The sequence below is a fragment of the Martes martes genome, assembly GCF_963455335.1.
Source record: "Martes martes genome assembly, contig: scaffold_57, whole genome shotgun sequence".
Taxonomy (NCBI): domain Eukaryota; kingdom Metazoa; phylum Chordata; class Mammalia; order Carnivora; family Mustelidae; genus Martes; species Martes martes.
Genome location: NW_027666627.1, coordinates 204,395 through 229,561, shown reverse-complemented (window position 1 = coordinate 229,561; position 25,167 = coordinate 204,395). Strand labels below are relative to the sequence as shown.

General features: G+C 43.2%; 1 protein-coding gene across 1 annotated transcript in view; it reads right to left on the bottom strand.

The window, feature by feature from the left end:
- The window catches only part of LOC308337877 (uncharacterized protein), a gene marked incomplete at its 3' end in the record, with an annotated part of 66,472 nt that extends 48,902 nt beyond the window's left edge, over window positions 1–17,570 (bottom strand). The window contains exons 1-11 of the mRNA XM_080831423.1: window positions 17,504–17,570; window positions 14,674–14,702; window positions 14,510–14,582; window positions 11,677–11,705; window positions 11,513–11,585; window positions 8,680–8,708; window positions 8,516–8,588; window positions 5,683–5,711; window positions 5,519–5,591; window positions 2,686–2,714; window positions 2,522–2,594 (exon numbers count right to left, since the gene is read on the bottom strand). Of these exons, the coding sequence (XP_080687549.1) occupies window positions 2,522–2,594; window positions 2,686–2,714; window positions 5,519–5,591; window positions 5,683–5,711; window positions 8,516–8,588; window positions 8,680–8,708; window positions 11,513–11,585; window positions 11,677–11,705; window positions 14,510–14,582; window positions 14,674–14,702; window positions 17,504–17,531 (538 nt within the window). The 5' untranslated portion in view covers window positions 17,532–17,570. The remainder of the gene's footprint in view (window positions 1–2,521; window positions 2,595–2,685; window positions 2,715–5,518; window positions 5,592–5,682; window positions 5,712–8,515; window positions 8,589–8,679; window positions 8,709–11,512; window positions 11,586–11,676; window positions 11,706–14,509; window positions 14,583–14,673; window positions 14,703–17,503) is intronic.
- Between the last annotated feature and the right edge of the window lie 7,597 nt (window positions 17,571–25,167).

Below are 25,167 nucleotides of genomic sequence, written 5' to 3'. Positions count from 1 at the left end.
GTATGACCTGCTTCAATTTGTCCTGTCCTGTAGGAGTACACAGTGCTGATGATAGGCCAACTGAATGCATAACTGAGTTTTCATCAAACAAAACCGTAGGAACTGATCAGCTTGGATATACACTTGTGGGATCACAGTTACTAAAAGTACTCATTTTTGTCCATATCCTTGTGGGCTACCGGTATGCCGACATTTCCTGCATCCACTAGTTTAGCCACCTTAAAGTTTCTTCATTCACTCATACAAGAAGGTGTATAAAACACATCTAAGAAATAATGTACAATAGCTTTAAATATGGAAATATGACTATGTATATGGAACAAAATCTATTGAATGGCCACAGAAATCCTAGGTACTGAAAATCTTTGGTCACTGTCATACTTATTGATAAAAACAATTTTAGCATTCAGGGAACCAACCCTATAATTTCTTTTGATTCCAAACGTAGTTTGAATGGGTAGATCATGTCAGTCTTTCAAGGGTTTTTGGAAACAGCTCTCGTACCAAAAAATTACCTATCTTAAAAAAAAAGAAAGCCATAGCTTCCGTATCTCACTTGAGTAATGAGGACCGACGTAACCTGTATCTTTGATGTCCAAAAGACCTGAGGAGGATGGATATGTGGTTCTAGTGCAAATACCCTCGAGCCATCTAAAGTGAATTCTCTGGAGTTTCCTTCTCAACTCCAAGACTTCTCAGCTAACGTGCCTTTCCCTTTTCCCTTGTTCCCTTCGCTACGCCCCTTCAAAAAGTAATTTCTGGGAGCACCCGGACGGAACGGCGGGTTGAGCACCTGGCTCTTGATTTCGACTCAGCTCATGAGGACAGAGTCTTCAGACGGAACCCTGCATGGAGGCTCCAGGCTCAGAAGTGAGCCTCTTTGAGGAACCTCTCCCTCTGCCTTTGCCCCTCCCCCTGATCATTCTCTGTCTCTCTCAATCTTGCTCCCTGAAACAAATAAAGGAAAACAAAACCCTAAAAAAAGACTTATTTGTGGATCTATAGTCTTGATTGTTTTGCTTTTACACCCTTTTTATTAGGGATTATCTCCACCACTTCTTTCCTTTTTAGTTAGCACTAGTATCTTACATCTATAACCTCCCTTTCTGCATCTCCTTTCTCCCGTCTAGCTGAAAACATGCTTACAAACAAAAAGAAAATAATGTTTTCCTTGATCCTGTGGTGTCTTGAAGTATCCAGTGGCCTTTCCAGGTGTCTCTACGTGGAAGTCTCCACCCTTGCAATGGAGCACATGACCAACGGACCATTGACATTTGCATCACCTGACAGGTCAGAATGCAGGATCCCAGACCTGCCGCTCACAATGTTCATTATTTTTGAAAGATTGTATTTATCTCTTTGACAGAGAGAGATCACAAGTAGGCAGAGAGGCAGGCAGAGAGAGAGGGGGAAGCAGGCTCCCTGCGGAGCAGAGAGCCGGATGCGGGGCTCAACCCCAGGATCCTGAGGTCATGACCCGAGCCCAAGGCAGAGGCTTAACCCACTGAGCCACCCACGCGCCCCTCACAATGTGCACTTCTTTTTTTTTTTAAAGATTTCTTTCCTTCTTTCTTTCTTTCTTTCTTTCTTTCTTTCTTTGACAGAGAGATCACAAGTAGGCAGAGAGGAAGGCAGAGAGAGAGAGAGGGGGAAGCAGGCTCCCCGCAGAGCAGAGAGCCTGATGTGGGGCTCGATCCCAGGACCCTGGGATCACGACCTGAGCCGAAGGCAGAGGCTTTAACCCACTGAGCCACCCAGGCGCCCCCACAATGTGCATTTTTAACAAGGTCTCCGAGGATTCAGTAACATTGGAGAAATTCTGGTCCATACTGAGTCTGCTGCCACATTCCTTCACCTTAACTTCACCTTCGAGAAGCAAGCTTCACGTTCGTCACTATCAATTCTTCAAAACTGGAAAAGTCTTAAAAGTCACAAACTTTCTAATAGACTTTTTAGCACGGCTAAGGCTTCCTCAATTTCCCCCAAACTGACCCTGCTCTCTCCTCCTTCCAATACTCTTACTTGGCACTCAATGATACGATTTATGAAGTACCACCATTTCACATGCCATCCAGCCACACATTCTTATAGCTGACTAGAACATAGCTTTGCATCATCAACCACGTCAGTCCTTAATGTCTTCCCAGCAGCGAGGAAAGCAGTAACAGGGGGAAAATTTTGGTATCCGACTCCGACAGGTTTTGGTACCGGAAGCGCCCCTGATACCCTTCCGGCATTTCAAACAGTCGGCTCTTCCTTTTAAAAGAATTGAGCTAAACCTTCCATGTTTCAGAAGCTCTTGTTCTTAGGCTTGTAAATATCTTCTGTTCAAACATAGATATCAGCAATAACATCTACCTTATTTATGTCAGAACCTTCACTGAAGCTTGCCCCCAAAGTTAAATAAATAACTAAATAACTAACTAACTAAATAAAAAGACTTCAGAATAAGAAGACTGTGAGCATTTCAAATATTTTAGTGGACTTCTTTACACCGTTCAATTTGTATGGTAAAATTTACCTGAGTGGGATGCTTGAATTTCCTCCATGTCTCTGGGTGGATTAGAAATGAAACCTTTCCCCTCCACAGCAGGCTGGATGGGTATTGAAACAATATGATTAAGACATAATGAACATTTCATGCAATCTGTAGTTAAAGCCTCAAAATAGAAATGTAAGTTTTACCTTCCGGTGAGAATATTTTCCTGCAGAATCTAAAAAGCAAAAGGGTCATCTAGTTAGCTCCATGTACATAGAGAAGCCCACAAACACTCATGCACTTGGTACTAAGCTGAATCCTCATGCCTGGCTCAGATGACGAGTGCGTTTGGGGGTTGTTTCTGCAGACAGGAAGGTGGGTTGGCCAGAAGAGCAATTTCTATTGAGAGGAACACATCGTGACCCTGAGTGGACATACGTGAAAGCCCACGGTAGAATGCTACACCACATCCTTAAGGCAGCACAGCAGAATCATTTATACCATTGGACTCTAAGTATGTATGACCTGCTTCAATTTGTCCTGTCCTGTAGGAGTACACAGTGCTGATGATAGGCCAACTGAATGCATAACTGAGTTTTCATCAAACAAAACCGTAGGAACTGATCAGCTTGGATATACACTTGTGGGATCACAGTTACTAAAAGTACTCATTTTTGTCCATATCCTTGTGGGCTACCGGTATGCCGACATTTCCTGCATCCACTAGTTTAGCCACCTTAAAGTTTCTTCATTCACTCATACAAGAAGGTGTATAAAACACATCTAAGAAATAATGTACAATAGCTTTAAATATGGAAATATGACTATGTATATGGAACAAAATCTATTGAATGGCCACAGAAATCCTAGGTACTGAAAATCTTTGGTCACTGTCATACTTATTGATAAAAACAATTTTAGCATTCAGGGAACCAACCCTATAATTTCTTTTGATTCCAAACGTAGTTTGAATGGGTAGATCATGTCAGTCTTTCAAGGGTTTTTGGAAACAGCTCTCGTACCAAAAAATTACCTATCTTAAAAAAAAAGAAAGCCATAGCTTCCGTATCTCACTTGAGTAATGAAGACCGACGTAACCTGTATCTTTGATGTCCAAAAGACCTGAGGAGGATGGATATGTGGTTCTAGTGCAAATACCCTCGAGCCATCTAAAGTGAATTCTCTGGAGTTTCCTTCTCAACTCCAAGACTTCTCAGCTAACGTGCCTTTCCCTTTTCCCTTGTTCCCTTCGCTACGCCCCTTCAAAAAGTAATTTCTGGGAGCACCCGGACGGAACGGCGGGTTGAGCACCTGGCTCTTGATTTCGACTCAGCTCATGAGGACAGAGTCTTCAGACGGAACCCTGCATGGAGGCTCCAGGCTCAGAAGTGAGCCTCTTTGAGGAACCTCTCCCTCTGCCTTTGCCCCTCCCCCTGATCATTCTCTGTCTCTCTCAATCTTGCTCCCTGAAACAAATAAAGGAAAACAAAACCCTAAAAAAAGACTTATTTGTGGATCTATAGTCTTGATTGTTTTGCTTTTACACCCTTTTTATTAGGGATTATCTCCACCACTTCTTTCCTTTTTAGTTAGCACTAGTATCTTACATCTATAACCTCCCTTTCTGCATCTCCTTTCTCCCGTCTAGCTGAAAACATGCTTACAAACAAAAAGAAAATAATGTTTTCCTTGATCCTGTGGTGTCTTGAAGTATCCAGTGGCCTTTCCAGGTGTCTCTACGTGGAAGTCTCCACCCTTGCAATGGAGCACATGACCAACGGACCATTGACATTTGCATCACCTGACAGGTCAGAATGCAGGATCCCAGACCTGCCGCTCACAATGTTCATTATTTTTGAAAGATTGTATTTATCTCTTTGACAGAGAGAGATCACAAGTAGGCAGAGAGGCAGGCAGAGAGAGAGGGGGAAGCAGGCTCCCTGCGGAGCAGAGAGCCGGATGCGGGGCTCAACCCCAGGATCCTGAGGTCATGACCCGAGCCCAAGGCAGAGGCTTAACCCACTGAGCCACCCACGCGCCCCTCACAATGTGCACTTCTTTTTTTTTTTAAAGATTTCTTTCCTTCTTTCTTTCTTTCTTTCTTTCTTTCTTTCTTTGACAGAGAGATCACAAGTAGGCAGAGAGGAAGGCAGAGAGAGAGAGAGGGGGAAGCAGGCTCCCCGCAGAGCAGAGAGCCTGATGTGGGGCTCGATCCCAGGACCCTGGGATCACGACCTGAGCCGAAGGCAGAGGCTTTAACCCACTGAGCCACCCAGGCGCCCCCACAATGTGCATTTTTAACAAGGTCTCCGACGATTCAGTAACATTGGAGAAATTCTGGTCCATACTGAGTCTGCTGCCACATTCCTTCACCTTAACTTCACCTTCGAGAAGCAAGCTTCACGTTCGTCACTATCAATTCTTCAAAACTGGAAAAGTCTTAAAAGTCACAAACTTTCTAATAGACTTTTTAGCACGGCTAAGGCTTCCTCAATTTCCCCCAAACTGACCCTGCTCTCTCCTCCTTCCAATACTCTTACTTGGCACTCAATGATACGATTTATGAAGTACCACCATTTCACATGCCATCCAGCCACACATTCTTATAGCTGACTAGAACATAGCTTTGCATCATCAACCACGTCAGTCCTTAATGTCTTCCCAGCAGCGAGGAAAGCAGTAACAGGGGGAAAATTTTGGTATCCGACTCCGACAGGTTTTGGTACCGGAAGCGCCCCTGATACCCTTCCGGCATTTCAAACAGTCGGCTCTTCCTTTTAAAAGAATTGAGCTAAACCTTCCATGTTTCAGAAGCTCTTGTTCTTAGGCTTGTAAATATCTTCTGTTCAAACATAGATATCAGCAATAACATCTACCTTATTTATGTCAGAACCTTCACTGAAGCTTGCCCCCAAAGTTAAATAAATAACTAAATAACTAACTAACTAAATAAAAAGACTTCAGAATAAGAAGACTGTGAGCATTTCAAATATTTTAGTGGACTTCTTTACACCGTTCAATTTGTATGGTAAAATTTACCTGAGTGGGATGCTTGAATTTCCTCCATGTCTCTGGGTGGATTAGAAATGAAACCTTTCCCCTCCACAGCAGGCTGGATGGGTATTGAAACAATATGATTAAGACATAATGAACATTTCATGCAATCTGTAGTTAAAGCCTCAAAATAGAAATGTAAGTTTTACCTTCCGGTGAGAATATTTTCCTGCAGAATCTAAAAAGCAAAAGGGTCATCTAGTTAGCTCCATGTACATAGAGAAGCCCACAAACACTCATGCACTTGGTACTAAGCTGAATCCTCATGCCTGGCTCAGATGACGAGTGCGTTTGGGGGTTGTTTCTGCAGACAGGAAGGTGGGTTGGCCAGAAGAGCAATTTCTATTGAGAGGAACACATCGTGACCCTGAGTGGACATACGTGAAAGCCCATGGTAGAATGCTACACCACATCCTTAAGGCAGCACAGCAGAATCATTTATACCATTGGACTCTAAGTATGTATGACCTGCTTCAATTTGTCCTGTCCTGTAGGAGTACACAGTGCTGATGATAGGCCAACTGAATGCATAACTGAGTTTTCATCAAACAAAACCGTAGGAACTGATCAGCTTGGATATACACTTGTGGGATCACAGTTACTAAAAGTACTCATTTTTGTCCATATCCTTGTGGGCTACCGGTATGCCGACATTTCCTGCATCCACTAGTTTAGCCACCTTAAAGTTTCTTCATTCACTCATACAAGAAGGTGTATAAAACACATCTAAGAAATAATGTACAATAGCTTTAAATATGGAAATATGACTATGTATATGGAACAAAATCTATTGAATGGCCACAGAAATCCTAGGTACTGAAAATCTTTGGTCACTGTCATACTTATTGATAAAAACAATTTTAGCATTCAGGGAACCAACCCTATAATTTCTTTTGATTCCAAACGTAGTTTGAATGGGTAGATCATGTCAGTCTTTCAAGGGTTTTTGGAAACAGCTCTCGTACCAAAAAATTACCTATCTTAAAAAAAAAGAAAGCCATAGCTTCCGTATCTCACTTGAGTAATGAAGACCGACGTAACCTGTATCTTTGATGTCCAAAAGACCTGAGGAGGATGGATATGTGGTTCTAGTGCAAATACCCTCGAGCCATCTAAAGTGAATTCTCTGGAGTTTCCTTCTCAACTCCAAGACTTCTCAGCTAACGTGCCTTTCCCTTTTCCCTTGTTCCCTTCGCTACGCCCCTTCAAAAAGTAATTTCTGGGAGCACCCGGACGGAACGGCGGGTTGAGCACCTGGCTCTTGATTTCGACTCAGCTCATGAGGACAGAGTCTTCAGACGGAACCCTGCATGGAGGCTCCAGGCTCAGAAGTGAGCCTCTTTGAGGAACCTCTCCCTCTGCCTTTGCCCCTCCCCCTGATCATTCTCTGTCTCTCTCAATCTTGCTCCCTGAAACAAATAAAGGAAAACAAAACCCTAAAAAAAGACTTATTTGTGGATCTATAGTCTTGATTGTTTTGCTTTTACACCCTTTTTATTAGGGATTATCTCCACCACTTCTTTCCTTTTTAGTTAGCACTAGTATCTTACATCTATAACCTCCCTTTCTGCATCTCCTTTCTCCCGTCTAGCTGAAAACATGCTTACAAACAAAAAGAAAATAATGTTTTCCTTGATCCTGTGGTGTCTTGAAGTATCCAGTGGCCTTTCCAGGTGTCTCTACGTGGAAGTCTCCACCCTTGCAATGGAGCACATGACCAACGGACCATTGACATTTGCATCACCTGACAGGTCAGAATGCAGGATCCCAGACCTGCCGCTCACAATGTTCATTATTTTTGAAAGATTGTATTTATCTCTTTGACAGAGAGAGATCACAAGTAGGCAGAGAGGCAGGCAGAGAGAGAGGGGGAAGCAGGCTCCCTGCGGAGCAGAGAGCCGGATGCGGGGCTCAATCCCAGGATCCTGAGGTCATGACCCGAGCCCAAGGCAGAGGCTTAACCCACTGAGCCACCCACGCGCCCCTCACAATGTGCACTTCTTTTTTTTTTTAAAGATTTCTTTCCTTCTTTCTTTCCTTCTTTCTTTCTTTCTTTCTTTGACAGAGAGATCACAAGTAGGCAGAGAGGAAGGCAGAGAGAGAGAGAGGGGGAAGCAGGCTCCCCGCAGAGCAGAGAGCCTGATGTGGGGCTCGATCCCAGGACCCTGGGATCACGACCTGAGCCGAAGGCAGAGGCTTTAACCCACTGAGCCACCCAGGCGCCCCCACAATGTGCATTTTTAACAAGGTCTCCGAGGATTCAGTAACATTGGAGAAATTCTGGTCCATACTGAGTCTGCTGCCACATTCCTTCACCTTAACTTCACCTTCGAGAAGCAAGCTTCACGTTCGTCACTATCAATTCTTCAAAACTGGAAAAGTCTTAAAAGTCACAAACTTTCTAATAGACTTTTTAGCACGGCTAAGGCTTCCTCAATTTCCCCCAAACTGACCCTGCTCTCTCCTCCTTCCAATACTCTTACTTGGCACTCAATGATACGATTTATGAAGTACCACCATTTCACATGCCATCCAGCCACACATTCTTATAGCTGACTAGAACATAGCTTTGCATCATCAACCACGTCAGTCCTTAATGTCTTCCCAGCAGCGAGGAAAGCAGTAACAGGGGGAAAATTTTGGTATCCGACTCCGACAGGTTTTGGTACCGGAAGCGCCCCTGATACCCTTCCGGCATTTCAAACAGTCGGCTCTTCCTTTTAAAAGAATTGAGCTAAACCTTCCATGTTTCAGAAGCTCTTGTTCTTAGGCTTGTAAATATCTTCTGTTCAAACATAGATATCAGCAATAACATCTACCTTATTTATGTCAGAACCTTCACTGAAGCTTGCCCCCAAAGTTAAATAAATAACTAAATAACTAACTAACTAAATAAAAAGACTTCAGAATAAGAAGACTGTGAGCATTTCAAATATTTTAGTGGACTTCTTTACACCGTTCAATTTGTATGGTAAAATTTACCTGAGTGGGATGCTTGAATTTCCTCCATGTCTCTGGGTGGATTAGAAATGAAACCTTTCCCCTCCACAGCAGGCTGGATGGGTATTGAAACAATATGATTAAGACATAATGAACATTTCATGCAATCTGTAGTTAAAGCCTCAAAATAGAAATGTAAGTTTTACCTTCCGGTGAGAATATTTTCCTGCAGAATCTAAAAAGCAAAAGGGTCATCTAGTTAGCTCCATGTACATAGAGAAGCCCACAAACACTCATGCACTTGGTACTAAGCTGAATCCTCATGCCTGGCTCAGATGACGAGTGCGTTTGGGGGTTGTTTCTGCAGACAGGAAGGTGGGTTGGCCAGAAGAGCAATTTCTATTGAGAGGAACACATCGTGACCCTGAGTGGACATACGTGAAAGCCCATGGTAGAATGCTACACCACATCCTTAAGGCAGCACAGCAGAATCATTTATACCATTGGACTCTAAGTATGTATGACCTGCTTCAATTTGTCCTGTCCTGTAGGAGTACACAGTGCTGATGATAGGCCAACTGAATGCATAACTGAGTTTTCATCAAACAAAACCGTAGGAACTGATCAGCTTGGATATACACTTGTGGGATCACAGTTACTAAAAGTACTCATTTTTGTCCATATCCTTGTGGGCTACCGGTATGCCGACATTTCCTGCATCCACTAGTTTAGCCACCTTAAAGTTTCTTCATTCACTCATACAAGAAGGTGTATAAAACACATCTAAGAAATAATGTACAATAGCTTTAAATATGGAAATATGACTATGTATATGGAACAAAATCTATTGAATGGCCACAGAAATCCTAGGTACTGAAAATCTTTGGTCACTGTCATACTTATTGATAAAAACAATTTTAGCATTCAGGGAACCAACCCTATAATTTCTTTTGATTCCAAACGTAGTTTGAATGGGTAGATCATGTCAGTCTTTCAAGGGTTTTTGGAAACAGCTCTCGTACCAAAAAATTACCTATCTTAAAAAAAAAGAAAGCCATAGCTTCCGTATCTCACTTGAGTAATGAAGACCGACGTAACCTGTATCTTTGATGTCCAAAAGACCTGAGGAGGATGGATATGTGGTTCTAGTGCAAATACCCTCGAGCCATCTAAAGTGAATTCTCTGGAGTTTCCTTCTCAACTCCAAGACTTCTCAGCTAACGTGCCTTTCCCTTTTCCCTTGTTCCCTTCGCTACGCCCCTTCAAAAAGTAATTTCTGGGAGCACCCGGACGGAACGGCGGGTTGAGCACCTGGCTCTTGATTTCGACTCAGCTCATGAGGACAGAGTCTTCAGACGGAACCCTGCATGGAGGCTCCAGGCTCAGAAGTGAGCCTCTTTGAGGAACCTCTCCCTCTGCCTTTGCCCCTCCCCCTGATCATTCTCTGTCTCTCTCAATCTTGCTCCCTGAAACAAATAAAGGAAAACAAAACCCTAAAAAAAGACTTATTTGTGGATCTATAGTCTTGATTGTTTTGCTTTTACACCCTTTTTATTAGGGATTATCTCCACCACTTCTTTCCTTTTTAGTTAGCACTAGTATCTTACATCTATAACCTCCCTTTCTGCATCTCCTTTCTCCCGTCTAGCTGAAAACATGCTTACAAACAAAAAGAAAATAATGTTTTCCTTGATCCTGTGGTGTCTTGAAGTATCCAGTGGCCTTTCCAGGTGTCTCTACGTGGAAGTCTCCACCCTTGCAATGGAGCACATGACCAACGGACCATTGACATTTGCATCACCTGACAGGTCAGAATGCAGGATCCCAGACCTGCCGCTCACAATGTTCATTATTTTTGAAAGATTGTATTTATCTCTTTGACAGAGAGAGATCACAAGTAGGCAGAGAGGCAGGCAGAGAGAGAGGGGGAAGCAGGCTCCCTGCGGAGCAGAGAGCCGGATGCGGGGCTCAACCCCAGGATCCTGAGGTCATGACCCGAGCCCAAGGCAGAGGCTTAACCCACTGAGCCACCCACGCGCCCCTCACAATGTGCACTTCTTTTTTTTTTTAAAGATTTCTTTCCTTCTTTCTTTCTTTCTTTCTTTCTTTCTTTCTTTGACAGAGAGATCACAAGTAGGCAGAGAGGAAGGCAGAGAGAGAGAGAGGGGGAAGCAGGCTCCCCGCAGAGCAGAGAGCCTGATGTGGGGCTCGATCCCAGGACCCTGGGATCACGACCTGAGCCGAAGGCAGAGGCTTTAACCCACTGAGCCACCCAGGCGCCCCCACAATGTGCATTTTTAACAAGGTCTCCGAGGATTCAGTAACATTGGAGAAATTCTGGTCCATACTGAGTCTGCTGCCACATTCCTTCACCTTAACTTCACCTTCGAGAAGCAAGCTTCACGTTCGTCACTATCAATTCTTCAAAACTGGAAAAGTCTTAAAAGTCACAAACTTTCTAATAGACTTTTTAGCACGGCTAAGGCTTCCTCAATTTCCCCCAAACTGACCCTGCTCTCTCCTCCTTCCAATACTCTTACTTGGCACTCAATGATACGATTTATGAAGTACCACCATTTCACATGCCATCCAGCCACACATTCTTATAGCTGACTAGAACATAGCTTTGCATCATCAACCACGTCAGTCCTTAATGTCTTCCCAGCAGCGAGGAAAGCAGTAACAGGGGGAAAATTTTGGTATCCGACTCCGACAGGTTTTGGTACCGGAAGCGCCCCTGATACCCTTCCGGCATTTCAAACAGTCGGCTCTTCCTTTTAAAAGAATTGAGCTAAACCTTCCATGTTTCAGAAGCTCTTGTTCTTAGGCTTGTAAATATCTTCTGTTCAAACATAGATATCAGCAATAACATCTACCTTATTTATGTCAGAACCTTCACTGAAGCTTGCCCCCAAAGTTAAATAAATAACTAAATAACTAACTAACTAAATAAAAAGACTTCAGAATAAGAAGACTGTGAGCATTTCAAATATTTTAGTGGACTTCTTTACACCGTTCAATTTGTATGGTAAAATTTACCTGAGTGGGATGCTTGAATTTCCTCCATGTCTCTGGGTGGATTAGAAATGAAACCTTTCCCCTCCACAGCAGGCTGGATGGGTATTGAAACAATATGATTAAGACATAATGAACATTTCATGCAATCTGTAGTTAAAGCCTCAAAATAGAAATGTAAGTTTTACCTTCCGGTGAGAATATTTTCCTGCAGAATCTAAAAAGCAAAAGGGTCATCTAGTTAGCTCCATGTACATAGAGAAGCCCACAAACACTCATGCACTTGGTACTAAGCTGAATCCTCATGCCTGGCTCAGATGACGAGTGCGTTTGGGGGTTGTTTCTGCAGACAGGAAGGTGGGTTGGCCAGAAGAGCAATTTCTATTGAGAGGAACACATCGTGACCCTGAGTGGACATACGTGAAAGCCCATGGTAGAATGCTACACCACATCCTTAAGGCAGCACAGCAGAATCATTTATACCATTGGACTCTAAGTATGTATGACCTGCTTCAATTTGTCCTGTCCTGTAGGAGTACACAGTGCTGATGATAGGCCAACTGAATGCATAACTGAGTTTTCATCAAACAAAACCGTAGGAACTGATCAGCTTGGATATACACTTGTGGGATCACAGTTACTAAAAGTACTCATTTTTGTCCATATCCTTGTGGGCTACCGGTATGCCGACATTTCCTGCATCCACTAGTTTAGCCACCTTAAAGTTTCTTCATTCACTCATACAAGAAGGTGTATAAAACACATCTAAGAAATAATGTACAATAGCTTTAAATATGGAAATATGACTGTGTATATGGAACAAAATCTATTGAATGGCCACAGAAATCCTAGGTACTGAAAATCTTTGGTCACTGTCATACTTATTGATAAAAACAATTTTAGCATTCAGGGAACCAACCCTATAATTTCTTTTGATTCCAAACGTAGTTTGAATGGGTAGATCATGTCAGTCTTTCAAGGGTTTTTGGAAACAGCTCTCGTACCAAAAAATTACCTATCTTAAAAAAAAAGAAAGCCATAGCTTCCGTATCTCACTTGAGTAATGAAGACCGACGTAACCTGTATCTTTGATGTCCAAAAGACCTGAGGAGGATGGATATGTGGTTCTAGTGCAAATACCCTCGAGCCATCTAAAGTGAATTCTCTGGAGTTTCCTTCTCAACTCCAAGACTTCTCAGCTAACGTGCCTTTCCCTTTTCCCTTGTTCCCTTCGCTACGCCCCTTCAAAAAGTAATTTCTGGGAGCACCCGGACGGAACGGCGGGTTGAGCACCTGGCTCTTGATTTCGACTCAGCTCATGAGGACAGAGTCTTCAGACGGAACCCTGCATGGAGGCTCCAGGCTCAGAAGTGAGCCTCTTTGAGGAACCTCTCCCTCTGCCTTTGCCCCTCCCCCTGATCATTCTCTGTCTCTCTCAATCTTGCTCCCTGAAACAAATAAAGGAAAACAAAACCCTAAAAAAAGACTTATTTGTGGATCTATAGTCTTGATTGTTTTGCTTTTACACCCTTTTTATTAGGGATTATCTCCACCACTTCTTTCCTTTTTAGTTAGCACTAGTATCTTACATCTATAACCTCCCTTTCTGCATCTCCTTTCTCCCGTCTAGCTGAAAACATGCTTACAAACAAAAAGAAAATAATGTTTTCCTTGATCCTGTGGTGTCTTGAAGTATCCAGTGGCCTTTCCAGGTGTCTCTACGTGGAAGTCTCCACCCTTGCAATGGAGCACATGACCAACGGACCATTGACATTTGCATCACCTGACAGGTCAGAATGCAGGATCCCAGACCTGCCGCTCACAATGTTCATTATTTTTGAAAGATTGTATTTATCTCTTTGACAGAGAGAGATCACAAGTAGGCAGAGAGGCAGGCAGAGAGAGAGGGGGAAGCAGGCTCCCTGCGGAGCAGAGAGCCGGATGCGGGGCTCAATCCCAGGATCCTGAGGTCATGACCCGAGCCCAAGGCAGAGGCTTAACCCACTGAGCCACCCACGCGCCCCTCACAATGTGCACTTCTTTTTTTTTTTAAAGATTTCTTTCCTTCTTTCTTTCCTTCTTTCTTTCTTTCTTTCTTTGACAGAGAGATCACAAGTAGGCAGAGAGGAAGGCAGAGAGAGAGAGAGGGGGAAGCAGGCTCCCCGCAGAGCAGAGAGCCTGATGTGGGGCTCGATCCCAGGACCCTGGGATCACGACCTGAGCCGAAGGCAGAGGCTTTAACCCACTGAGCCACCCAGGCGCCCCCACAATGTGCATTTTTAACAAGGTCTCCGAGGATTCAGTAACATTGGAGAAATTCTGGTCCATACTGAGTCTGCTGCCACATTCCTTCACCTTAACTTCACCTTCGAGAAGCAAGCTTCACGTTCGTCACTATCAATTCTTCAAAACTGGAAAAGTCTTAAAAGTCACAAACTTTCTAATAGACTTTTTAGCACGGCTAAGGCTTCCTCAATTTCCCCCAAACTGACCCTGCTCTCTCCTCCTTCCAATACTCTTACTTGGCACTCAATGATACGATTTATGAAGTACCACCATTTCACATGCCATCCAGCCACACATTCTTATAGCTGACTAGAACATAGCTTTGCATCATCAACCACGTCAGTCCTTAATGTCTTCCCAGCAGCGAGGAAAGCAGTAACAGGGGGAAAATTTTGGTATCCGACTCCGACAGGTTTTGGTACCGGAAGCGCCCCTGATACCCTTCCGGCATTTCAAACAGTCGGCTCTTCCTTTTAAAAGAATTGAGCTAAACCTTCCATGTTTCAGAAGCTCTTGTTCTTAGGCTTGTAAATATCTTCTGTTCAAACATAGATATCAGCAATAACATCTACCTTATTTATGTCAGAACCTTCACTGAAGCTTGCCCCCAAAGTTAAATAAATAACTAAATAACTAACTAACTAAATAAAAAGACTTCAGAATAAGAAGACTGTGAGCATTTCAAATATTTTAGTGGACTTCTTTACACCGTTCAATTTGTATGGTAAAATTTACCTGAGTGGGATGCTTGAATTTCCTCCATGTCTCTGGGTGGATTAGAAATGAAACCTTTCCCCTCCACAGCAGGCTGGATGGGTATTGAAACAATATGATTAAGACATAATGAACATTTCATGCAATCTGTAGTTAAAGCCTCAAAATAGAAATGTAAGTTTTACCTTCCGGTGAGAATATTTTCCTGCAGAATCTAAAAAGCAAAAGGGTCATCTAGTTAGCTCCATGTACATAGAGAAGCCCACAAACACTCATGCACTTGGTACTAAGCTGAATCCTCATGCCTGGCTCAGATGACGAGTGCGTTTGGGGGTTGTTTCTGCAGACAGGAAGGTGGGTTGGCCAGAAGAGCAATTTCTATTGAGAGGAACACATCGTGACCCTGAGTGGACATACGTGAAAGCCCATGGTAGAATGCTACACCACATCCTTAAGGCAGCACAGCAGAATCATTTATACCATTGGACTCTAAGTATGTATGACCTGCTTCAATTTGTCCTGTCCTGTAGGAGTACACAGTGCTGATGATAGGCCAACTGAATGCATAACTGAGTTTTCATCAAACAAAACCGTAGGAACTGATCAGCTTGGATATACACTTGTGGGATCACAGTTACTAAAAGTACTCATTTTTGTCCATATCCTTGTGGGCTACCGGTATGCCGACATTTCCTGCATCCACTAGTTTAGCCACCTTAAAGTTTCTTCATTCACTCATACAAGAAGGTGTATAAAACACATCTAAGAAATAATGTACAATAGCTTTAAATATGGAAATATGACTATGTATATGGAACAAAATCTATTGAATGGCCACAGAAATCCTAGGTACTGAAAATCTTTGGTCACTGTCATACTTATTGATAAAAACAATTTTAGCATTCAGGGAACCAACCCTATAATTTCTTTTGATTCCAAACGTAGTTTGAATGGGTAGATCATGTCAGTCTTTCAAGGGTTTTTGGAAACAGCTCTCGTACCAAAAAATTACCTATCTTAAAAAAAAAGAAAGCCATAGCTTCCGTATCTCACTTGAGTAATGAAGACCGACGTAACCTGTATCTTTGATGTCCAAAAGACCTGAGGAGGATGGATATGTGGTTCTAGTGCAAATACCCTCGAGCCATCTAAAGTGAATTCTCTGGAGTTTCCTTCTCAACTCCAAGACTTCTCAGCTAACGTGCCTTTCCCTTTTCCCTTGTTCCCTTCGCTACGCCCCTTCAAAAAGTAATTTCTGGGAGCACCCGGACGGAACGGCGGGTTGAGCACCTGGCTCTTGATTTCGACTCAGCTCATGAGGACAGAGTCTTCAGACGGAACCCTGCATGGAGGCTCCAGGCTCAGAAGTGAGCCTCTTTGAGGAACCTCTCCCTCTGCCTTTGCCCCTCCCCCTGATCATTCTCTGTCTCTCTCAATCTTGCTCCCTGAAACAAATAAAGGAAAACAAAACCCTAAAAAAAGACTTATTTGTGGATCTATAGTCTTGATTGTTTTGCTTTTACACCCTTTTTATTAGGGATTATCTCCACCACTTCTTTCCTTTTTAGTTAGCACTAGTATCTTACATCTATAACCTCCCTTTCTGCATCTCCTTTCTCCCGTCTAGCTGAAAACATGCTTACAAACAAAAAGAAAATAATGTTTTCCTTGATCCTGTGGTGTCTTGAAGTATCCAGTGGCCTTTCCAGGTGTCTCTACGTGGAAGTCTCCACCCTTGCAATGGAGCACATGACCAACGGACCATTGACATTTGCATCACCTGACAGGTCAGAATGCAGGATCCCAGACCTGCCGCTCACAATGTTCATTATTTTTGAAAGATTGTATTTATCTCTTTGACAGAGAGAGATCACAAGTAGGCAGAGAGGCAGGCAGAGAGAGAGGGGGAAGCAGGCTCCCTGCGGAGCAGAGAGCCGGATGCGGGGCTCAACCCCAGGATCCTGAGGTCATGACCCGAGCCCAAGGCAGAGGCTTAACCCACTGAGCCACCCACGCGCCCCTCACAATGTGCACTTCTTTTTTTTTTTTAAAGATTTCTTTCCTTCTTTCTTTCTTTCTTTCTTTCTTTCTTTGACAGAGAGATCACAAGTAGGCAGAGAGGCAGGCAGAGAGAGAGAGAGGGGGAAGCAGGCTCCCCGCAGAGCAGAGAGCCTGATGTGGGGCTCGATCCCAGGACCCTGGGATCACGACCTGAGCCGAAGGCAGAGGCTTTAACCCACTGAGCCACCCAGGCGCCCCCACAATGTGCATTTTTAACAAGGTCTCCGACGATTCAGTAACATTGGAGAAATTCTGGTCCATACTGAGTCTGCTGCCACATTCCTTCACCTTAACTTCACCTTCGAGAAGCAAGCTTCACGTTCGTCACTATCAATTCTTCAAAACTGGAAAAGTCTTAAAAGTCACAAACTTTCTAATAGACTTTTTAGCACGGCTAAGGCTTCCTCAATTTCCCCCAAACTGACCCTGCTCTCTCCTCCTTCCAATACTCTTACTTGGCACTCAATGATACGATTTATGAAGTACCACCATTTCACATGCCATCCAGCCACACATTCTTATAGCTGACTAGAACATAGCTTTGCATCATCAACCACGTCAGTCCTTAATGTCTTCCCAGCAGCGAGGAAAGCAGTAACAGGGGGAAAATTTTGGTATCCGACTCCGACAGGTTTTGGTACCGGAAGCGCCCCTGATACCCTTCCGGCATTTCAAACAGTCGGCTCTTCCTTTTAAAAGAATTGAGCTAAACCTTCCATGTTTCAGAAGCTCTTGTTCTTAGGCTTGTAAATATCTTCTGTTCAAACATAGATATCAGCAATAACATCTACCTTATTTATGTCAGAACCTTCACTGAAGCTTGCCCCCAAAGTTAAATAAATAACTAAATAACTAACTAACTAAATAAAAAGACTTCAGAATAAGAAGACTGTGAGCATTTCAAATATTTTAGTGGACTTCTTTACACCGTTCAATTTGTATGGTAAAATTTACCTGAGTGGGATGCTTGAATTTCCTCCATGTCTCTGGGTGGATTAGAAATGAAACCTTTCCCCTCCACAGCAGGCTGGATGGGTATTGAAACAATATGATTAAGACATAATGAACATTTCATGCAATCTGTAGTTAAAGCCTCAAAATAGAAATGTAAGTTTTACCTTCCGGTGAGAATATTTTCCTGCAGAATCTAAAAAGCAAAAGGGTCATCTAGTTAGCTCCATGTACATAGAGAAGCCCACAAACACTCATGCACTTGGTACTAAGCTGAATCCTCATGCCTGGCTCAGATGACGAGTGCGTTTGGGGGTTGTTTCTGCAGACAGGAAGGTGGGTTGGCCAGAAGAGCAATTTCTATTGAGAGGAACACATCGTGACCCTGAGTGGACATACGTGAAAGCCCATGGTAGAATGCTACACCACATCCTTAAGGCAGCACAGCAGAATCATTTATACCATTGGACTCTAAGTATGTATGACCTGCTTCAATTTGTCCTGTCCTGTAGGAGTACACAGTGCTGATGATAGGCCAACTGAATGCATAACTGAGTTTTCATCAAACAAAACCGTAGGAACTGATCAGCTTGGATATACACTTGTGGGATCACAGTTACTAAAAGTACTCATTTTTGTCCATATCCTTGTGGGCTACCGGTATGCCGACATTTCCTGCATCCACTAGTTTAGCCACCTTAAAGTTTCTTCATTCACTCATACAAGAAGGTGTATAAAACACATCTAAGAAATAATGTACAATAGCTTTAAATATGGAAATATGACTATGTATATGGAACAAAATCTATTGAATGGCCACAGAAATCCTAGGTACTGAAAATCTTTGGTCACTGTCATACTTATTGATAAAAACAATTTTAGCATTCAGGGAACCAACCCTATAATTTCTTTTGATTCCAAACGTAGTTTGAATGGGTAGATCATGTCAGTCTTTCAAGGGTTTTTGGAAACAGCTCTCGTACCAAAAAATTACCTATCTTAAAAAAAAAGAAAGCCATAGCTTCCGTATCTCACTTGAGTAATGAAGACCGACGTAACCTGTATCTTTGATGTCCAAAAGACCTGAGGAGGATGGATATGTGGTTCTAGTGCAAATACCCTCGAGCCATCTAAAGTGAATTCTCTGGAGTTTCCTTCTCAACTCCAAGACTTCTCAGCTAACGTGCCTTTCCCTTTTCCCTTGTTCCCTTCGCTACGCCCCTTCAAAAAGTAATTTCTGGGAGCACCCGGACGGAACGGCGGGTTGAGCACCTGGCTCTTGATTTCGACTCAGCTCATGAGGACAGAGTCTTCAGACGGAACCCTGCATGGAGGCTCCAGGCTCAGAAGTGAGCCTCTTTGAGGAACCTCTCCCTCTGCCTTTGCCCCTCCCCCTGATCATTCTCTGTCTCTCTCAATCTTGCTCCCTGAAACAAATAAAGGAAAACAAAACCCTAAAAAAAGACTTATTTGTGGATCTATAGTCTTGATTGTTTTGCTTTTACACCCTTTTTATTAGGGATTATCTCCACCACTTCTTTCCTTTTTAGTTAGCACTAGTATCTTACATCTATAACCTCCCTTTCTGCATCTCCTTTCTCCCGTCTAGCTGAAAACATGCTTACAAACAAAAAGAAAATAATGTTTTCCTTGATCCTGTGGTGTCTTGAAGTATCCAGTGGCCTTTCCAGGTGTCTCTACGTGGAAGTCTCCACCCTTGCAATGGAGCACATGACCAACGGACCATTGACATTTGCATCACCTGACAGGTCAGAATGCAGGATCCCAGACCTGCCGCTCACAATGTTCATTATTTTTGAAAGATTGTATTTATCTCTTTGACAGAGAGAGATCACAAGTAGGCAGAGAGGCAGGCAGAGAGAGAGGGGGAAGCAGGCTCCCTGCGGAGCAGAGAGCCGGATGCGGGGCTCAACCCCAGGATCCTGAGGTCATGACCCGAGCCCAAGGCAGAGGCTTAACCCACTGAGCCACCCACGCGCCCCTCACAATGTGCACTTCTTTTTTTTTTTTAAAGATTTCTTTCCTTCTTTCTTTCTTTCTTTCTTTCTTTCTTTCTTTGACAGAGAGATCACAAGTAGGCAGAGAGGCAGGCAGAGAGAGAGAGAGGGGGAAGCAGGCTCCCCGCAGAGCAGAGAGCCTGATGTGGGGCTCGATCCCAGGACCCTGGGATCACGACCTGAGCCGAAGGCAGAGGCTTTAACCCACTGAGCCACCCAGGCGCCCCCACAATGTGCATTTTTAACAAGGTCTCCGAGGATTCAGTAACATTGGAGAAATTCTGGTCCATACTGAGTCTGCTGCCACATTCCTTCACCTTAACTTCACCTTCGAGAAGCAAGCTTCACGTTCGTCACTATCAATTCTTCAAAACTGGAAAAGTCTTAAAAGTCACAAACTTTCTAATAGACTTTTTAGCACGGCTAAGGCTTCCTCAATTTCCCCCAAACTGACCCTGCTCTCTCCTCCTTCCAATACTCTTACTTGGCACTCAATGATACGATTTATGAAGTACCACCATTTCACATGCCATCCAGCCACACATTCTTATAGCTGACTAGAACATAGCTTTGCATCATCAACCACGTCAGTCCTTAATGTCTTCCCAGCAGCGAGGAAAGCAGTAACAGGGGGAAAATTTTGGTATCCGACTCCGACAGGTTTTGGTACCGGAAGCGCCCCTGATACCCTTCCGGCATTTCAAACAGTCGGCTCTTCCTTTTAAAAGAATTGAGCTAAACCTTCCATGTTTCAGAAGCTCTTGTTCTTAGGCTTGTAAATATCTTCTGTTCAAACATAGATATCAGCAATAACATCTACCTTATTTATGTCAGAACCTTCACTGAAGCTTGCCCCCAAAGTTAAATAAATAACTAAATAACTAACTAACTAAATAAAAAGACTTCAGAATAAGAAGACTGTGAGCATTTCAAATATTTTAGTGGACTTCTTTACACCGTTCAATTTGTATGGTAAAATTTACCTGAGTGGGATGCTTGAATTTCCTCCATGTCTCTGGGTGGATTAGAAATGAAACCTTTCCCCTCCACAGCAGGCTGGATGGGTATTGAAACAATATGATTAAGACATAATGAACATTTCATGCAATCTGTAGTTAAAGCCTCAAAATAGAAATGTAAGTTTTACCTTCCGGTGAGAATATTTTCCTGCAGAATCTAAAAAGCAAAAGGGTCATCTAGTTAGCTCCATGTACATAGAGAAGCCCACAAACACTCATGCACTTGGTACTAAGCTGAATCCTCATGCCTGGCTCAGATGACGAGTGCGTTTGGGGGTTGTTTCTGCAGACAGGAAGGTGGGTTGGCCAGAAGAGCAATTTCTATTGAGAGGAACACATCGTGACCCTGAGTGGACATACGTGAAAGCCCATGGTAGAATGCTACACCACATCCTTAAGGCAGCACAGCAGAATCATTTATACCATTGGACTCTAAGTATGTATGACCTGCTTCAATTTGTCCTGTCCTGTAGGAGTACACAGTGCTGATGATAGGCCAACTGAATGCATAACTGAGTTTTCATCAAACAAAACCGTAGGAACTGATCAGCTTGGATATACACTTGTGGGATCACAGTTACTAAAAGTACTCATTTTTGTCCATATCCTTGTGGGCTACCGGTATGCCGACATTTCCTGCATCCACTAGTTTAGCCACCTTAAAGTTTCTTCATTCACTCATACAAGAAGGTGTATAAAACACATCTAAGAAATAATGTACAATAGCTTTAAATATGGAAATATGACTATGTATATGGAACAAAATCTATTGAATGGCCACAGAAATCCTAGGTACTGAAAATCTTTGGTCACTGTCATACTTATTGATAAAAACAATTTTAGCATTCAGGGAACCAACCCTATAATTTCTTTTGATTCCAAACGTAGTTTGAATGGGTAGATCATGTCAGTCTTTCAAGGGTTTTTGGAAACAGCTCTCGTACCAAAAAATTACCTATCTTAAAAAAAAAGAAAGCCATAGCTTCCGTATCTCACTTGAGTAATGAAGACCGACGTAACCTGTATCTTTGATGTCCAAAAGACCTGAGGAGGATGGATATGTGGTTCTAGTGCAAATACCCTCGAGCCATCTAAAGTGAATTCTCTGGAGTTTCCTTCTCAACTCCAAGACTTCTCAGCTAACGTGCCTTTCCCTTTTCCCTTGTTCCCTTCGCTACGCCCCTTCAAAAAGTAATTTCTGGGAGCACCCGGACGGAACGGCGGGTTGAGCACCTGGCTCTTGATTTCGACTCAGCTCATGAGGACAGAGTCTTCAGACGGAACCCTGCATGGAGGCTCCAGGCTCAGAAGTGAGCCTCTTTGAGGAACCTCTCCCTCTGCCTTTGCCCCTCCCCCTGATCATTCTCTGTCTCTCTCAATCTTGCTCCCTGAAACAAATAAAGGAAAACAAAACCCTAAAAAAAGACTTATTTGTGGATCTATAGTCTTGATTGTTTTGCTTTTACACCCTTTTTATTAGGGATTATCTCCACCACTTCTTTCCTTTTTAGTTAGCACTAGTATCTTACATCTATAACCTCCCTTTCTGCATCTCCTTTCTCCCGTCTAGCTGAAAACATGCTTACAAACAAAAAGAAAATAATGTTTTCCTTGATCCTGTGGTGTCTTGAAGTATCCAGTGGCCTTTCCAGGTGTCTCTACGTGGAAGTCTCCACCCTTGCAATGGAGCACATGACCAACGGACCATTGACATTTGCATCACCTGACAGGTCAGAATGCAGGATCCCAGACCTGCCGCTCACAATGTTCATTATTTTTGAAAGATTGTATTTATCTCTTTGACAGAGAGAGATCACAAGTAGGCAGAGAGGCAGGCAGAGAGAGAGGGGGAAGCAGGCTCCCTGCGGAGCAGAGAGCCGGATGCGGGGCTCAACCCCAGGATCCTGAGGTCATGACCCGAGCCCAAGGCAGAGGCTTAACCCACTGAGCCACCCACGCGCCCCTCACAATGTGCACTTCTTTTTTTTTTTTAAAGATTTCTTTCCTTCTTTCTTTCTTTCTTTCTTTCTTTCTTTCTTTCTTTCTTTGACAGAGAGATCACAAGTAGGCAGAGAGGAAGGCAGAGAGAGAGAGAGGGGGAAGCAGGCTCCCCGCAGAGCAGAGAGCCTGATGTGGGGCTCGATCCCAGGACCCTGGGATCACGACCTGAGCCGAAGGCAGAGGCTTTAACCCACTGAGCCACCCAGGCGCCCCCACAATGTGCATTTTTAACAAGGTCTCCGAGGATTCAGTAACATTGGAGAAATTCTGGTCCATACTGAGTCTGCTGCCACATTCCTTCACCTTAACTTCACCTTCGAGAAGCAAGCTTCACGTTCGTCACTATCAATTCTTCAAAACTGGAAAAGTCTTAAAAGTCACAAACTTTCTAATAGACTTTTTAGCACGGCTAAGGCTTCCTCAATTTCCCCCAAACTGACCCTGCTCTCTCCTCCTTCCAATACTCTTACTTGGCACTCAATGATACGATTTATGAAGTACCACCATTTCACATGCCATCCAGCCACACATTCTTATAGCTGACTAGAACATAGCTTTGCATCATCAACCACGTCAGTCCTTAATGTCTTCCCAGCAGCGAGGAAAGCAGTAACAGGGGGAAAATTTTGGTATCCGACTCCGACAGGTTTTGGTACCGGAAGCGCCCCTGATACCCTTCCGGCATTTCAAACAGTCGGCTCTTCCTTTTAAAAGAATTGAGCTAAACCTTCCATGTTTCAGAAGCTCTTGTTCTTAGGCTTGTAAATATCTTCTGTTCAAACATAGATATCAGCAATAACATCTACCTTATTTATGTCAGAACCTTCACTGAAGCTTGCCCCCAAAGTTAAATAAATAACTAAATAACTAACTAACTAAATAAAAAGACTTCAGAATAAGAAGACTGTGAGCATTTCAAATATTTTAGTGGACTTCTTTACACCGTTCAATTTGTATGGTAAAATTTACCTGAGTGGGATGCTTGAATTTCCTCCATGTCTCTGGGTGGATTAGAAATGAAACCTTTCCCCTCCACAGCAGGCTGGATGGGTATTGAAACAATATGATTAAGACATAATGAACATTTCATGCAATCTGTAGTTAAAGCCTCAAAATAGAAATGTAAGTTTTACCTTCCGGTGAGAATATTTTCCTGCAGAATCTAAAAAGCAAAAGGGTCATCTAGTTAGCTCCATGTACATAGAGAAGCCCACAAACACTCATGCACTTGGTACTAAGCTGAATCCTCATGCCTGGCTCAGATGACGAGTGCGTTTGGGGGTTGTTTCTGCAGACAGGAAGGTGGGTTGGCCAGAAGAGCAATTTCTATTGAGAGGAACACATCGTGACCCTGAGTGGACATACGTGAAAGCCCATGGTAGAATGCTACACCACATCCTTAAGGCAGCACAGCAGAATCATTTATACCATTGGACTCTAAGTATGTATGACCTGCTTCAATTTGTCCTGTCCTGTAGGAGTACACAGTGCTGATGATAGGCCAACTGAATGCATAACTGAGTTTTCATCAAACAAAACCGTAGGAACTGATCAGCTTGGATATACACTTGTGGGATCACAGTTACTAAAAGTACTCATTTTTGTCCATATCCTTGTGGGCTACCGGTATGCTGACATTTCCTGCATCCACTAGTTTAGCCACCTTAAAGTTTCTTCATTCACTCATACAAGAAGGTGTATAAAACACATCTAAGAAATAATGTACAATAGCTTTAAATATGGAAATATGACTATGTATATGGAACAAAATCTATTGAATGGCCACAGAAATCCTAGGTACTGAAAATCTTTGGTCACTGTCATACTTATTGATAAAAACAATTTTAGCATTCAGGGAACCAACCCTATAATTTCTTTTGATTCCAAACGTAGTTTGAATGGGTAGATCATGTCAGTCTTTCAAGGGTTTTTGGAAACAGCTCTCGTACCAAAAAATTACCTATCTTAAAAAAAAAGAAAGCCATAGCTTCCGTATCTCACTTGAGTAATGAAGACCGACGTAACCTGTATCTTTGATGTCCAAAAGACCTGAGGAGGATGGATATGTGGTTCTAGTGCAAATACCCTCGAGCCATCTAAAGTGAATTCTCTGGAGTTTCCTTCTCAACTCCAAGAGTTCTCAGCTAACGTGCCTTTCCCTTTTCCCTTGTTCCCTTCGCTACGCCCCTTCAAAAAGTAATTTCTGGGAGCACCCGGACGGAACGGCGGGTTGAGCACCTGGCTCTTGATTTCGACTCAGCTCATGAGGACAGAGTCTTCAGACGGAACCCTGCATGGAGGCTCCAGGCTCAGAAGTGAGCCTCTTTGAGGAACCTCTCCCTCTGCCTCTGCCTTTGCCCCTCCCCCTGATCATTCTCTGTCTCTCTCAATCTTGCTCCCTGAAACAAATAAAGGAAAACAAAACCCTAAAAAAAGACTTATTTGTGGATCTATAGTCTTGATTGTTTTGCTTTTACACCCTTTTTATTAGGGATTATCTCCACCACTTCTTTCCTTTTTAGTTAGCACTAGTATCTTACATCTATAACCTCCCTTTCTGCATCTCCTTTCTCCCGTCTAGCTGAAAACATGCTTACAAACAAAAAGAAAATAATGTTTTCCTTGATCC